Here is a 17,725-nt window from a genome sequence, read left to right on the forward strand (position 1 = left end):
CACCACCCCATGCACCTTCCTGTAGCCCTCCACCCTCTTCCCACCTGATTCAAAACAAAACATCAGTAGAAAGATTATGAATGTTAACATAGTCACTTCTTACAAATAAAACTTCTGCCAACCTGTGTATCATGCTTTAATTTATTTATCAGATTAACTTATTTTCTTTTGTATTATTTCTCCGTAGGTACAAACAAATGCTGAGATGGGAGGAACAAATCAAACTTCCCTTACTGAGTTCATACTCATAGGATTCACAAATTACCAGGCTCATCACCAGACCCTCTTCTTTGTGTTGTTTTTCATAATTTATCTGACAACTGTACTGGGAAACACGGGCATTCTTGTGGTTATACAGCTAGATCCCTGTTTTTATACCCCTATGTACTTTTTCCTTCAGAATCTCTCCTTTCTAGATCTCTGTTATTCCTCTGTTGTTGCTCCTAAAATGCTGGTGAATCTCCTTGCAAAGAGTAAAACAATTTCTTACAATGGATGTGCAACGCAGCTGTTTTTTTTCTCTAGCCTGGGATCGACAGAATGTCTCCTGCTCTCCGTGATGGCATATGATCGTTATGTGGCAATATGCAACCCACTGTTATATGCAGTGATAATGACCAGGAGAGTCTGTATCCATCTGGTAGCTGCTTCATATTTTCTAGGTGCTCTGCAGTCTATTATCCAGACAAGTTGCACATTTCGGCTAAGCTACTGCAAGTCTAATGTGATCAACCATTTCTACTGTGATGTCCCCCCACTGTTAAAACTCTCCTGCACTGACACATTCACCAATGAAATTGCAATTTTTGTCTGTGCTGCCATGGTTGGAGGGGTGTCTCTGCTTATCATTCTCTTGTCTTACTCTTACATCATCTCCACAATCCTGAAAATCTGTTCTATCGAAGGAAGATATAAAGCCTTCTCCACCTGTGCCTCCCACTTCACTTGTGTCATTTTCTTTTATGGAACAGTCCTTTTCATGTATCTAAGACCTTCTTCAAGCTACTCTTTGACACAAGACAGGGTGGCCTCCTTATTTTATACTGTAGTGATTCCCATGTTAAACCCATTGATATACAGTTTCAGGAACCAGGAGGTTAAAAACTATGTAAGAAAAATGACATGTAGGAGAATATTTTCTCGATGAACATTATCACCTTAATTCTCTATGTAATGGCACTCATAATTGGGTGCACAAATTTGGGCGTGCATCCAATTTGTGTGTGCAATTTATTTGACAAATGAGCCAATTAGCACTGATAATTGGGTGCTAATAATCATTTATTGGTACTAATTGGCATTAATTAAAATGTACATATGCATCTTTAGGTTCCGGGATCCACAAGGATCAGAAAAAGGGGCATGACCATAGGAGAGGCAAGGCCGGATCAGAGGTGTTCCTGGAATTTGTGTGCAGTGTTACAATATGGTAAATAATTTTGTAATATAATAAAAAAACAGAACCTACAGTTTTATGGACCTAAGCAATAAAGTGTATTGTGTTCTTAAAGGCCTTTTCATATGCATTAAAAAGATTTACTAAGCATAAGGATGGCAATTTCAAAGCATTATCCATAGGTATACAGTTATTTACTTGTGGAAAAAGATAAATAAAAATTTCCGCTGGCCCCAATGTGGTAAAAGTATACTATTCTGGGGCTAGTCTGGTGAGAATGATTATACATGGATCTGAAAGAAAATTGCTTTATTCACTGATAAGACAATGAATAAGAGTCTGTTTAACTAAAATGGAGTAAGGTTTTGTATTTACTATATGTTAATTGCAAAAACTAGGGTAAGGTAAGTACAAGCCCGTGTAGTAAATGCAGGGGTCATGTCCAGCACCTGCCCTGCATTGAGTAGGGTTGGGCAGTCATTAATTCTGTCATTTCCTGTCATTGACAAATGAAAATGGGCAGGTAGAAACATGTTATGTTTTTTCATTTGCCAACAACAGAAGGCTACCTGCCAGATGTGGCCACCATATGGTTAGCTAGCGCATGGTGGCTGAATAGTAGCCTTGGTACATCAGCTGAAATCTAAGACTAGCCCCTCCCCCAGCTCAAGTCAGCCCTCCACTATCCAGAGACTCCTTCTGGTCCCCACAAAAGATCTCTTTGCTGAGGCTCGGTGAACAGGTATATGTCCTGATCTTCACAGGAACTTTTCAGAAAGTAAACAAATGTTTGATAGTTTTATAATTGATCCATATTTCAGTTACCTGTTATTGTTTGCTGATTGCACTTTTTACGTTTAACTGTTCAATATTTTAAAGACAATAAAAACTATTCAGTTTGTTACCTCTGCTGTCTGGACTGATAAAGAATCCTGGTGGTTTGTGTGTTGGGACTGTAAGTGCTTTCTGGGAACTGTGGGATCACTGGGAGTGTGGCCTCCAGTAACCTAGAAATCACTGGAGATAATTTGAGAGCATGAGACTCACCCAGAGGCGGTTGGGACCCAGTCAGTGGGAGGGGGGTGCAAGTGTTGATCACAAGTGGCAAGTGCAGGCAGACCTAAGAAACTGGTTGACCGACAGGGGGCAGAGGGTGGTGGTAAATGGAATCCACTCAGAGGAAAGGAAGGTGAGCAGTGGAGTTCCTCAGGGGTCAGTGCTGGGGCCTATTCTGTTTAATATATTTGTGGGAGATATTGCTGAAGGGTTGGAAGGAAAGGTGTGCCTTTTTGCTGATGACACAAAAATAGCCAATAGAGTGGATACCCTGGAGGGAGTAAAAATGATGAGAAGGGATCTTTGAACCTTAGAAGAATGGTCAAGGGTCTGTCTTTTTAAAACCCACAGATAGGAATTCCTTGTTGCACTTTTCAAGCATGCATCGCCCGCATATGTAAAGGAATATTCTGTTTGCGCAATGTCTGTGCTGTCGTAGAATCTGCTCTTCTGAGGAGGAGTTCAAAAGGTGCACTAGAACGCTGAGTAATAAACTACTTCAACGAGGTTATCCTCATCATCTGGTTTTAAAAGTGGCTAAACATGCCTGGTATAATACCAGAGAGTCACTGGTACAATATAAAGTGGTTCAACAATGTGTAGACATATTGCCTTTTGTTATTAAATACAATGCGAACACCCCAAGGTTGAGCAAAGCAGTGAGGAGACACTTTGATTTATTGAAAACGCATTCCACTTTTAAGGAGTCCACCATATTATTCTCTTATCAGAGGGGTTGCAATTTGGGAGATTTAATAAGCTCTAATGATGGGTGGTCTCCGAGGAGAGCGCACACAGATGTTGGCAGTCGCAGGAAATGTGGCCATTGTTCAGTGTGTCACATTATGAAGGAGGGCAGTGAGTTTATCCACCAGAAATCGGGCAAGAAGTGCCTCCTAAAATCTAATACGACTTGCAAATCAGCAGGGGTGGTCTATCTAATTTGGTACCCCTGTGATTTATTATATAATGGCCAGACAACAAGGAGTCTGAAAACGAGACTGATGGAGCATTGATCGTGCCTGAAGTACCAGAAAAGGGAGGCCCCCTTGTTTTACACTGTGAAACGGAACATCATCAATTTGACATGCTACAATGCATTGCATTAGAGCAATTACAGCAGTCACAGAGGAGAGGTGACAGGGGTCACGCTCTGTGGTAACTTGATCAGAAGTGGATTTTTTTTCTTTAATTCAGTAGAACCGGATGGACAATGTCCGGGTGGAATTGTCAGCATTTTTTTGAATTTTTGTGGGTTGAATCGATGTCACTGCTGAAGATCAGTATTGATTGGTTGTTTCAATTTGAAATGGGTGGTGCTTCATCTATTTAAGTAGTTGAGATAGCATCCTTCTGTCAATTACCTGCTTAGGTTTGCAATTCAGCAGATCGGACACAGGATTGGAACCCCTGATGCAGCTTGTGCTAAACGGGGACTCCCTGTTGGGTCGTTTGGGATAAATTGACTGGATGGTGAAGTGATTGGCAGTGAAGCGCTATGAGGAGACAATAAAATAATCCTCAGATAAGTGCTGTGGGGCTATCTCACTATAATTGTCGATTTACACTGAATTGATCTGAATTGAGATTGAACTGAAATGTTATGAATCTGTATTTTGTGTTTTATATATATATACACACATTTGTCACTTGGAAACATTTCAGTAAACACTTCAGCAGAATTAGTAGTGGAGTAGTTTTTGAGCCATATGATGGTGCGCCGGGCCCACACCTTATAGCTTGTTATATCTGGCTGGATGGATGGCGTTACTGAGGCTTTTTTTCTCCACCTTCTAATGGCTGGGTTGTGGTCGTGTGTTTGGTCACATCGTGGGTGTTATAATAACTAGTTTGTTTGCAGATTTTAGGCTGTGGGATTGGATTTTCAAGTTAAAATTTAATGCCAAGAAGTGTAGAGTGATGCACTTGGGGTGCAGAAACCCAAAAAAGAGATATCAAATAGGAGGGGAGAGATTAGTAAGCTCGACTCAAGAGAGAGACCTTGGGGTGTTGGTGTCTGAGGATCTAAAGGTGAAGAAACAATGCGACAGTGCGACGGCCGTGGCCAGAAGGATGCTAGGCTGCATAGAGAGTGGCGTAACCAGCAGAAGAAAGGAGGTGTTGATGCCCCTCTTCAAGTCTTTGGTGAGGCCTCACTTGGAGTATTGTGTTCAGTTTTGGAGGCCATATCTTGCTAAAGATGTAAAAAGACTGGAAGCGGTGCTGACATGGATTACTGAGACCGAGTCAGCACGGCTTTTGTGTGGGGAAATCTTGCCTGACCAATTGGTCCTTCAATTCTTTGAAGGAGTAAACAAACATGTGGACAAAGGGGAGCCGGTTGATATTGTGTATCTGGATTTTCAAAAGGCGTTTGACAAGGTACCTCATGAAAGGCTACAGAGGAAATTGGAGGGTCATGGGATAGGAGGAAATGTCCTATTGTGGATTAAAAACTGGTTGAAGGATAGGAAACAGAGAGTGGGGTTAAATGGGCAGTATTCACAATGGAGAAGGGTAGTTAGTGGGGTTCCTCAGGGGTCTGTGCTAGGACCGCTGCTTTTTAATATATTTATAAATGATTTAGAGATGGGAGTAACTAGCGAGGTAATTAAATTTGCTGATGACACAAAGTTATTCAAAGTCGTTAACTCGCGACAGGATTGTGAAAAATTACAAGAGGACCTTACGAGACTGGGAGACTGGGTGGCTAAATGGCAGATGACGTTTAATGTGAGCAAGTGCAAGGTGATGCATGTGGGAAAAAAGAACCCGAATTATAGCTACGTCATGCAAGGTTCCACGTTAGGAGTTACGGACCAAGAAAGGGATCTGGGTGTCGTCGTCGATAACACGCTGAAACCTTCTGCTCAGTGTGCTGCTGCGGCTAGGAAAGCGAATAGAATGTTGGGTATTATTAGGAAAGGTATGGAAAACAGGTGTGAGGATGTTATAATGCCATTGTATCGCTCCATGGTGCGACCGCACCTTGAGTATTGTGTTCAATTCTGGTCGCCGCATCTCAAGAAAGATATAGTAGAATTGGAAAAGGTGCAGCGAAGGGCGACTAAAATGATAGCGGGGATGGGACGACTTCCCTATGAAGAAAGATTAAGGAGGTTAGGGCTATTCAGCTTGGAGAAGAGACGGCTGAGGGGAGACATGATAGAGGTATATAAAATAATGAGTGGAGTGGAACAGATGGATGTGAAGTGTCTGTTCACGCTTTCCAAAAATACTAGGACTAGGGGGCATGCGATTTAACTACAGTGTAGTAAATTTAAAACAAATCGGAGAAAACGTTTCTTCACCCAACGTGTAATTAAACTCTGGAATTCATTGCTGGAAAATGTGGTGAAGGCGGTTAGCTTAGCAGAGTTTAAAAAGGAGTTGGACGGTTTCCTAAAGGACAAGTCCATAAACCGCTACTAAACGGACTTGGAAAAATCCAAAATCCCAGGAATAACATGTATAGAATGTTTGTACGTTTGGGAAGCTTGCCAGGTACCCTTGGCCTGGATTGGCCGCTGTCGTGGACAAGATGCTGGGCTCGATGGACCCTTGGTCTTTTCCCAGTATGGCATTACTTATGTACTTATGCCTGCTCTATCTGTAACAAACTCCCTTATATCCAGGACCTATTTATCTCACGTCACCTCCATCTGCTCGCCATAACAGAAATCTGGCTCTGCCCTGATGACTTTGCTTCAGTCGCAGCCCTCTGCCATGGTGGTTATATTTTTTCACATACTCCTCGCCCTGCTGGTCGCGGGGGCGGTGTTAGACTACTTCTCTCTCCCTCCTCCAGATTTCAACCCCTTCTTCCACCTCAATCTCACTGTTTTTCCTCCTTTGAAGTCCACTCTATCCGCCTTTTCTCTCCTCTGCCTCTTCGAATAGCGGTCATTTATCGTCCCCCTGATAAGTCCCTTTCATCCTTTCTCAGTGACTTTGATGCCTGGCTTGCCTTCTTCCATGATCCTTCCTCCCCCTCTCTCATCCTTGGTGACTTTAATATTCCTGCTAATGATCCTTCCAACTCTTATATTTCCAAGTTACTCGCTTTAACATCCTCTTTTAATCTCCAACTATGCTCCACCTCCCCCACTCATCAAAATGGTCACTGTCTTGATCTCATCTTCTCCTCCAACTGTTCATCCTCTAGTTTCCTTGCCTCTGATCTTCCCCTCTCTGATCACCATCTTATAACTTTCACACTTAAATCTCCTCCTTCCCAGTCCCGTCCTATCTTATCTAATTTATCTAGGAATCTTCACGATATTGACCCTTCATCTGTATCCTCCCATGTTTCAAACCTCCTCTATACTGTGGCACCATCCACGTCTGTCAACGAGGCTGTTTCTTCTTACAACAATACTCTATCCTCTGCCTTAGACACTTTTGCACCTGTGATGACCCGCCCTATAAGGCGTACAAAACCCCAACTTTGGCTGACTTCTAATATCCGCTACCTACATTCCTGTACCCACTGGCGGAAATCTCGGGCCCTTGCTGATTTCTTACACTTTAAGTTCATGCTGATCTCCTTCCAATCTGCTCTTTTACGCACCAAACAGGATTATTATATCCAACTGACCAAGTCTCTTGGCTCTAACCCTCGACTTCTCTTCACCACATTGAACTCTCTCCTCAAGGTGCCCCCTCCCTTAACTCCCCCTTCATTATCTCCTCAGACCCTTACTGAATTCTTTCATGACAAGGTTAAAAAGATAAACCTTGAATTCTCTACCTCGCCACCTCTCCCTCCACTAGTCCGTTTGCCTCTCTCTCCTTCCCCTCATTCCTTTTCCTCCTTTCCTGAAGTTACTATAGAGGAAACTACACTTCTCCTTTCTTCCTCAAAATGTACCATCTGTTCCTCTGATCCCATTCCCACCCAACTTCTTAATGCCATTTCACCTGCTCTTATTCCTTTTTATCTGTCACATTATCAACCTCTCACTTTCCACTGCAACTGTCCCTACTGCCTTTAAACATGCTGTGGTCACACCTCTCCTTAAGAAGCCTTCACTCAACCCTACTTGTCCCTCTAATTACCGACCCATCTCCCTCCTCCCTTTTCTTTCCAAATTACTTGAGCGTGCTGTTCACCACCGCAGCCTTGATTTTCTCTCCTCACATGCTATTCTTGACCCACTACAATCTGGTTTTCACCCTCTCCACTCAACCAAAACTGTGCTTACTAAAGTCTCCAATGACCTATTACTGCCTAAATCCAGAGGTCTCTATTCCATCCTCATTCTTCTTGATCTTTCCGCTGCTTTTGACACTGTCGATCACAGCATACTCCTCGATACCCTGTCCTCACTTGGATTCCAGGGCTCCGTCCTTTCCTGGTTCTCTTCCTACCACTCCCTCCACACCTTCAGTGTTCACTCTGGTGGATCCTCTTCTACTTCTATCCCTCTGCCTGTCAGCATACCTCAGGGTTCTGGTCCCCTCCTCTTTTCTATCTACACTTCTTCCCTTGGTTCATTAATCTCATCCCATGGCTTTTCCTACCATCTCTATGCTGATGACTCCCAAATCTACCTTTCTACCCCTGATATCTCACCTTGCATCCAAACCAAAGTTTCAGTGTGCTTGTCTGACATTGCTGTCTGGATGTCTCAACGCCACCTGAAATTAAACATGACCAAAACCGAGCTTCTCATTTTTCCCCCCAAACCCACCTCCCCACTCCCCCCGTTTTCTATTTCTGTTGATGGCTCTCTCATTCTCCCTGTCTCCTCAGCTCGAAACCTTGGGGTCATCTTTGACTCTTCTCTCTCCTTCTCTGCTCATATCCAGCAGATCGCCAAGACCTGCCATTTCTTTCTTTACAACATCCGTAAAATCCACCCCTTTCTTTCCAAGCACTCTACCAAAACCCTCATCCACACCCTTGTCACCTCTCGTTTAGACTACTGCAATCTGCTTCTTGCTGGCCTCCCACTTAGTCACTTCTCCCCCCTCCAGTCAGTTCAAAACTCTGCTGCCCGTCTCGTCTTCGGCCAGGGTCACTTTACTCATACTACCCTTCTCCTCAAGTTGCTTCACTGGCTCCGTATCCGTTTTCACATCCTGTTCAAACTTCTTCTACTAACCTATAAATGTACTCACTCTGCTGCTCTCCAGTATCTCTCCACACTCCTCCTTCCCTACACCCCTTCCCGTGCACTCCGCTCCATGGATAAATCCTTATTATCTGTTCCCTTCTCCACTACTGCCAACTCCAGATTTTGCGCCTTCTGTCTCGTTGCACCCTACGCCTGGAATAAACTTCCTGAGCCCCTACGTCTTGCCCCATCCTTGGCCACGTTTAAATCTAGACTGAAAGCCCACCTCTTTAACATTGCTTTTGACTCGTAAGCACTTGTAACCACTCGCCTCCACCTACCCTCCTCTCCTCCTTCCTGTACACATTAATTGATTTGATTTGCTTACTTTATTTTTTGTCTATTAGATTGTAAGCTCCTTGAGCAGGGACTGTCTTTCTTCTATGTTTGTGCAGTGCTGCGTATGCCTTGTAGCGCTATAGAAATGCTAAATAGTAGTAGTAGTAATTTTCAAAACAGAAGGGCACCCTTCTTTTGACACAAATCGGGAGATGGGCGTACTTCTCTCAGGGTTGCTCAAATCGGCATAATCGAAAGCCAATTTTGGGCGTCCCCAACTGCTTTCCATCGCAGGGACGACCAAAGTTCCCTGGGGCGTGTCGGAGGCATAGTGAAGGCAAGACTGGGGTGTGCCTAACAGATGGGCGTTCTCCAGCAATAATGGAAAAAAGAAGGGCGTCCCTGACGAGCACTTGGGCGACTTGGTCCATTTTTTCTTACGACCAAACCTCAAAAGGTGCGCAAACTGACCAGATGACCACTGGAGGGAATCGGGGATGACCTCTTCTGACTCCCCCAGTGGTCACTAACCCCCTCCCACACTGAAAAAAAAAACAACTTTAAAAACTTTTTTGCCAGCCTGAAATATCATACTAAAGTCCATCATAGCAGTACGCAGGTCCCTAGGAGGGGAGGTATGTGTGTGTCAGCGGAGGCATAGCGAAGGCGTGGACATCCTTCTTTCAAACATTTTGGATGTCCTGAACTGCAGCCCCCTCTTTCCACAGGGATGGTCAAATTTCAAGGGAGTGGAGTGTAGTGGAGGAGTGGTCTAGTGTTTAGAGCACTGGTCTTGCAATCCATAGGTGGACAATTCAAATCCCACTGCTGCTACTTGTGATCCAAAATCTAAATAAATAAAGGGAGTGTCAGAGGCATAGCAGGCATGGATGTTCTTCTCACAGAAACATCCACATTTTGGACATCCTCAACTGCCATTGCAGGGATGGAGGCATAATGAAGGACGTCCTTCACCCATATTCTAAAAAAAAAAAAAAGATGTCCCTGACGAGCACTTGGACGTTTTCAGCTGGACTTGTATTTTTCTAAGGTTGTAGATGGCAATTTATTTAAGGTTGTAGACGGCTATTATACACGCAGCTTGTCTGCATGTATGAAACCATCTTTGGCATGTGCAGAGCAGCCATGCATAATGCTTGGCTGCTCTGCACTGGCTTCCCCTCCTTAGAAAGAAAATTGTGTGCAAATGAGCTAACAGTGAGCAGCTGATTTGCATGCGATTTCCTTCATGCATGCCCGTTCCTTTCCGAATCGCTAAGGGATCGGTAAGGGAAGGGCCTTTTCTGTTCAGTTAGTCTACTGCAGTGCCCGCTAGGGTGCCCGGTTAGTGTCCTGGCATGTCAGGGGGACCAGTGCACTACGAATGCTGGTCATTTCTGAGATGGGCGTCCTCGGTTTCCATTATCGCCGAAAACCGGGGACGACCGTCTCTAAGGTCGACCATCTCAACATTTATGTCGACCATCTCTAAGGTCAACCTAAATGTTGAGATTTAGGGGTTCCCGACCATATTATCGAAACGAAAGATGGACGCCCATCTTGTTTCGATAATAGGGGTTTCCCCACCCCTTCGCGGGGACGTCCTGCAAGAACACCCTCAGGAAAACTTGTGCGCCCCATTTGATTATGCCCCTCCACGTTATCCAATGAAGATGCTCCACGCAAAAAGGAGCATTAGGTACTATTGCGCAAGTATTACGCCAGAACAGAAGGACCATGGAGAAAGCTCAAACTTCAGTGAAAGAAGGAAGGAATCATTTTATTTTCTTTCTTTATTTTTATTACTAGCCTGGGTGATATTTACAGACATTTAAATACTTCAAATTTACAAACTGGGTAGAAGAAATAAACCTGAAAACACACTGGATTTCTATTTATGGAATTCACTGGCAGTAGCTGTGGAATTTAATTTAAAAAAAAGTACAACTGGTTTGGTTAGATATGAAATTCTGTTAGCAATCAAGAAGTTAAGGGTGTCTATAAAATGTTAGTCTTCCACTGTTACTTCTTTTTCTGTGTTTTGTAGCATCTTTGTTTGTGTTTTGTAGCTAAGGGTAAACATAGATTTGCTTTAATTATCTTTTCATATCTAATGGGATAAACTTTGCAATTCCTCATGGACTGAGTCCCAAAGGCCTCTTGCTAATCCAAAGACTCTAATCAGAATAAAGTGGATTCATTTCTCAGTATAAATTTTAGGAGAGGAAGGTAAAATAGAAACAAGAAACTCCTCACCTACAAGTCTGCTTTATGTAATGAAATGTATTACAGGTAAATTATATCTGCTCATACTGCAAGAAAAAAGAAAATGAAGATAAAAGTTAAATGATTATGACTGAAGCATTCAAAAGATTTTTCTTATGGAATCAGGTATAATGTAGGATTTGATGTATTTGTGACATTTTCATAATATAGCATAAATATGGATAACATACCTGGGAATGTGCACAAGTATATAACATGAAAGAAGGGTTGCTGTTTTCAGAGCATCTATTTTATTCCATATATATCCCTAATTAATTTTATTAGTGACCACATGAGTGTATAATGCAGTGTTCTACAATCTCAAGTCACTTAGGGGCCCTTTTACTAAGCTGCTTAAGCGTCTACGCATGCCCAATGCGCACCAAAATGGAGTTACTGCATGGTTACTGTGTGGCTCTTGCGGTAATTTCATTTTTGGTGCACGTCTGATACGTGCATCTGAAAAATATTTTTTATTTTCAGGGGTGCATTTTGGATATGCACCAAGTGGCATTTGACATGTGTAGGTCATTACCGCGTGGTTACTGGATGAGTCTTTACCAGTAGGTCAATGGCTGGTGGTAAGGTCTTCTGAGACCCAAAATGGACACAAAGCAATTTTAATTTTGCTGTATGTACATTTTTGGCAAAAATAAAAAGCATTTTTTATAGCCGCACTGAAAAATGGATCGGCGCATGTCCAAAACCCGCACTTATACTACCACAAGCCATTTTTCAGCGCACCTTTGTAAAAGAATCCCTTAGAAAATCTGCCCAGTAGCAATTTTCAAAAATTCAACTTATTCATCTTAAAAATATTTTACTCAAGAAGGCTCCTATTTACTAAACTGCTAAGGTTTTACACTCAACATAGACACCAAATCTGTGAGTGTTGTGGATGCCAGGGCAACCCTGATATTGTTTCCAGTATAGCCCTAACACCAGAGTTGAAAACTTCAAGATGTACATCTGCAGGAGTCAGGGAATGCAAGAAGGAAGGCTGTTGTATCCTATTGGTTGGATAAGGAATGTCTCACCAATGGGCTGAAAGGAAAAGCAGGAAGGAAGGTTGGTGTCTCCTAAGCTACTGCTCCTGCCTTTCCCTGGAGCCTATTGACTAGCTAATCTGACCAATGGGCTAACAGGAGAGGGGGCAGCAAGACCAGCTGCAGTGTACAGCAAGTCAGTTCTCTCTGCTTTTGGTCTGCCATAGAGAAGGGAAGAGGTGCCGAATCAGAGGAACAGGAAAAGTGAATTAGGAGCTGATAGAGTTGGCAGGAGAAGGAAAAGAGGGACTGAGAGATGGGCAGAGAACCTGTGGGGAGTGTGAAACAGCTTCTTGCAAAGGAGCTGTTAGATGGACTGGAAGAGGGAAGGCTAGCTGTGAAATGGGGGTTAGGAAATATGATACTGCTGTGAGTGTCTGGGGAAGGAACCAAAAGAAGGAATTCTGGCTAGGAAAGGAAAAAAGATCTGAGGGGAAGATGATGGAGAAGAGGCTGATAGTGTCTGATACTCGACAGAGACAATGAAAACTGAAAGACATGAGTTGTGAAGGGGAGAGAGGCTGAGAGAAGAGACATGGGCTGTGAAAGCCTGAAGTGAATGCAAGCTCAGGGGAGAGGGCATTGGCTGTGATGCAAAGAGAAGTGGGTGAGGAGTGGACTGAAGAAAGAGAAACAGAGATGAGGACAGGGAGAGGAACTGAGTGGGACTTAAAGAGGAAGGGGACTGATAGGGGAGAGGCTGAGGAAAGGGTTCTGAGAGAGGATCATGGTTTGAGAGAAGTGGTACTAAGGGGTGAAGAGAGGGATGGAAGTGGCAGGAGGGGTGAGACTAGGAGGAGAAAGAGGATGGATTTGAGCCATATGCACAATTTAAAAATTATCAGCTTCCTCCCACCACTGTGCAAACCAACCATCAGTAGGTGGGAGATATAATATTGTTAATTTGGCTGGATTTATTTTGACCTTTCTTTTCCCACCCTTGCAGTTAAAGGGGTAAACACATTTTTTTTTTTTTTTGGGGGGGGGGGGGGGGAGAATGGGGAAAGGTATAACGAGGAAAGAGGTTGTGATAGCATAAAGTGCCATGAGCTAAAAATCTGTCTTTTAAAAATTCCTTTTTCCTTAGCAGCTCTGATATTGAGAGGGTCTATGGTCAGGGATTGAACTGAGAGGAATGGAGTGGCACTGTTCCCATTCTTCACAAAAAAAAAATACAAATATTATTCCCTCATGATATCCCACAGGAGGTAGAAATGGTGGACCTAATGGGGGCACTAAGCTATATAAGCCTAAAGACGTGCCACAGCAGCAGCAATAGGGAGAGACCATTTGCAGAGTTTCTGGGTGGAGCAAATGACATTACTCCTATTACTACTATTTAGCATTTTTATAGCGCTACAGAGCATACGCAGCGCTGCACAAATATAGAAGAAAGACAGTCATATTGCCTTACAGACACTGTGTGTTTCCTAGTTTATCTCTCTGGCTTTCCTCCTGCTTAATTGCTGAATCCTTGTTCCTCTCTTTGCTCCCAGTAAAACTGTGCAGCCAACTCCCAGATCTCAGCTTGGCTCCCTGAGTTGGATACTTATTCCTTGGCCATTGGAGTATTATCATGCTGGCATCTAGAACATAGTGCCCTGGGCTGCTAGAATGTGTTCTCCCACTCTGCATGTAATTTCTGAGGTTGCAAGCTGTGATCCTTGCTGGGCTTCAAGGATTGGCGGTGAACATGTGGCAGAGAATCTCACGTGGACTTAGCAGGCAGATGGTTGTCACTGGCCTGGAATTTATGAGTGCAGGGGATGGGGAACCAGTACCAAAAAACAAGAATGTGCCTGGAGCCAGGGAGCACGGAAGAAGGAAATGATCCAAACCTGTGAGAGATGGGATGTCCCAAATTGAGAGATGCAATACATCTGCCAGTGAAAGGAAGTCTCACCTGCAGAGGAGAGTGAGAAGTGTGAAGTAGTGAATGGTTTGGTGAGGTACACGGAACTTGTTGGGGAGCAGAGGAATTAGAAGGCTGGGTGAAGGAGAAGTGAGAAGCAGAACTGGCTAACAAAATGTAGGGATTAGAGAGGCAGTGAGCTATTAATTCCCTGCCTCCAAATATAAAACATCAAATTATGACTGTGCAAGTGCAGAGGGAGTAAGGAGGGTGAAAAGAAGACAAGAAGGAGAAAGGGGGATGAGAGAATGTGGTGTAGATACTGATGAGGATTGGTTGGGGGGTGCGTGCAGTTTGAATGGACTAAAGGGAGAGACAGAGTATGTGATGTAGGCTGGCAAGGGAAAGGGGTGGAATTTGATATACCACCTTTCTGTGGTTACAATCAAAATGGTTTACATATTATATACAGGTATTTATTTTGTACCTTGGGCAACGGAGGGTTAAGTGTTTTACCCAGAGTCACAAGGAGCTGCAGTGGGAATCAAACCCAGTTCCACAGTTCTCAGGCTGCTGCACTAAGCATTAGGCAACTGTGTAATTGACAGGCTCCACACTAACATTGTTACTGAAAAAAAATATTTTGTGATGAAATTATGAGTGACACAATCATTCTGGGTACTGTAACGATATAGTTTTTGATATTAGTTTTAGAGATTTAAGATTGTGTGAGTGGATGAATGAATGATAGGTATATTGGGATTTTAGACAATAATTGTTAGATTTATGAGATTGAAAGATGTAATAAAGATGAATATAATTGCAACAGTTGTCACGTATATTATATAATTACATTTCTGGAGTTATCTACTGCTTTCCCACCCATACATCATCCATTCCAAACTCCCAAATTCCATTTGCTATCTTAGGTGTTTAATGCACCGTATGTTAACTTTTGTATTAACATATAAAAGTTAACATGGCACATTAAACTCTTTTTTAACTTCCACTTTAATAGTTAACATGATTAAAATCCATGTGCAGGCCCTGAAATGCACTTTTTGAATTTGCCCTCCCTATTTGTATTTAGATATGAAAAATCAGCAGGCAGCTGGTTGTCTGTGCTATTGGGCGAATTATATTGTATTCACTGTAAAGTTGCATGGCAGCATAATAAAAAGAAACATCTTCGTATTACCATTGTGTAAATTACTGTATTGTCTAGGGCTTAATTTTGGAATATATACAGATAACATTCAATTTCTGCTGAATAATTGTTTTTGATAATTGTTTTTTCAATGTTGCATTTGTGTTTGCGTACCATTGAAAAGTGGATGAAGGGGAATCATCTAAAGCTGAACATGGCTAGCATAAATATTGTTGCTATCCAGTCATTCTTTAACAAACACCCTTTCCTACTTCTCAGTGGGTAACATCTCAATTCCTATTCAACATAATATTAGTAATTTTGGCAGTATGTTGGATTAGTCGTTGAATATGAAATTGCACCTGTTAAAAATAATAAAACAAGTAAGAGGATTAGAAGAGTTGCTGAATGATTACAATTTTCATAGAGTAGTAGAAAGTGTTGTCTGCCAATCATTTGTTGTGATGGACTTTTAGTTGGCATTTCAAAGAATTTACTGCAAGCCGTTAAGTGTCTCAGAACACTATAGCACAAGTCATCATTAGCTGTTCTTTGTTTGTACACATCACCCCACATTGATAAAGTTCCATTGGTTGCCTATTGAGTAACATATTCAGGTACAAAAAGACGTAGATTGTGAGCCCACTAAGGACAGAGAAAGTACCGGCATATAATGTGTACAGTGCTATGTATATCTAGTAGTGCTATAGAAATGATTAGTAGTACTTGTGCTGTGGGCATGGCAAATGTTGATGTATAGATGCTGACATGCCAGTATTCTATACTAGATTCTTAGTGCCCTTATAGAATTACCATGTAGCATCTAGGCACCTAAATTGTGGTTCCCAGTTTATGATCTACCTTGTAGGCTAAATGTTAGGTAAAGAGAAGACAGAATCTATAAAAATAGAGACAGAGATAGGTTTAGATAAATAGATACATTTTATTTCTTACCCAAAGACAAGTCTTCAAGTTGGTACAAATACAGACATCAAATTCTGCTTTCAACCGCACAGGGCTTCGCCGTCTGGAGAGGACTCTCAAACTAAGTCAAAATCTCACACCTTTTATACTCTATCCTCTCCATAGAAGTGAATGGTGAGGAACCTAGCTCCTTATATGTCTCAACTTCCTGAGATCATACTTTCCCATGCGATCTGCTATCTGATGTGCCCACCTCCTTCCGTTCTCAGCTACTGCTAATTATCAACATATTTTGGGAAACGTTGAGATAACAGTTTCACATCTTCCGGCTGCAATACCTCTCATACCTTTCTCATGAACTTTGTATTACCTCTGTCTCATTTTTTTCCATCTGCTTTTTTTTTCAGATTCTATGAACTTGCAGTTATAGAATTGCCCCCTTGAGGAGGGGGTGGTAAGGGGCTTGAAGGTTAATTGAGGGGACTGTAGGTTCTCCTATGGCACCTAATACCCTTGCATCAGCTCTTCTTTAAGGAAGGAAGTACTAAAAAATCATGGATAAAATAGAAAAGTAGTAAGTACAGCCATACTGGGACAGACCAAAGGCCAATCAAGACTATTATCCTGTTTCCAACAGTGGCTAATCCAGGTCACAAATTCCTGAGGATCCCAAAATAGTAAAGTAGATTACTGTACTTGCTGCTTATCCCAGGAATAAACAATGGATTTCCCAAGTCCGCTGTAAAAATGTTATATTGACTTTTCTTTTAGGAATTTGTATAAACATTTTTTAAACCCTGATACTCTAACCTCTTTTACTATATTCTCTGGCAACAAATTCCAGGCATTATGGCATGTTGAGTGAAAAAATATTTTCTCCAATTTGTTCTAATTGTACTACTTAGTAACTTCATTGTGTGCCCCCTAGTCCTTGTATTTCTAGAAAGAGAACACAGGCAATTCATAGTGCAAAAACTGAATGAATTCTTTGCTTCAGTCTTTACTGTAGAGGATGTAAAAAAAATCTACCTATGAGAGAAATGGTTTTCAAAAGTGACGTTATGGAGGAATTGAAACACATTTCAGTGAACCTGGAAAATGTACTGAGCCTAATTGAAAAGTTAGAGTATAGTAAATCACCTGGACTGGGTGGTATATACCCAAGCATATTTAAAGAATTCAGATATTAAATTTCTGATCTTCTATTTGTAATTAAAATTGTAATTAAAATTGTCCGTAGTATCTAAGGATTGGAGGGTGGTCAATGTAATATCCATTTTTAAAAAGGGTTCCAGGGATGATCCAGAAAATTACACTGGTAAGCCTGACGTTAGTGCTGGACAAAATGTATAAATTATTATGAAAAATATAATTACCAAGCACACAAACAAACATGATTTAATGGGACAAAGTCAAAATGCTTCAGTTTTTTGAAAGTGTAAATAAACGTGTAAAAAAGGCGATTTGGTTTATGCAGTAAATCTACACTTTCAGAAAGTTTTTGACAAAGTCGCTCATAAGAGACTCCTGAGAAAGTTTAAAAAAAAAACCATGAGCTTGGAGGAAATGTTCTGTTGTGGATTGGGAACTGGTTAAAAAAAATAGAAAATAGAGGGTACGGTTAAATGGTCATTTCTCTCA

At 42.0% G+C, this 17,725-nt stretch overlaps 1 protein-coding gene across 1 annotated transcript; it reads left to right on the forward strand.

The window, feature by feature from the left end:
- Nucleotides 1-205: 205 nt before the first annotated feature.
- LOC115482288 (olfactory receptor 1020-like) lies at nucleotides 206-1,147 on the forward strand. The gene has a single exon (XM_030221965.1). The coding sequence runs from the start codon at nucleotides 206-208 to the stop codon at nucleotides 1,145-1,147; it is 942 nt and encodes a 313-aa protein (XP_030077825.1).
- The last annotated feature ends 16,578 nt before the right edge of the window (nucleotides 1,148-17,725 follow it).

The sequence above is a fragment of the Microcaecilia unicolor genome, chromosome 1 (assembly GCF_901765095.1).
Source record: "Microcaecilia unicolor chromosome 1, aMicUni1.1, whole genome shotgun sequence".
NCBI lineage: Eukaryota > Metazoa > Chordata > Amphibia > Gymnophiona > Siphonopidae > Microcaecilia > Microcaecilia unicolor.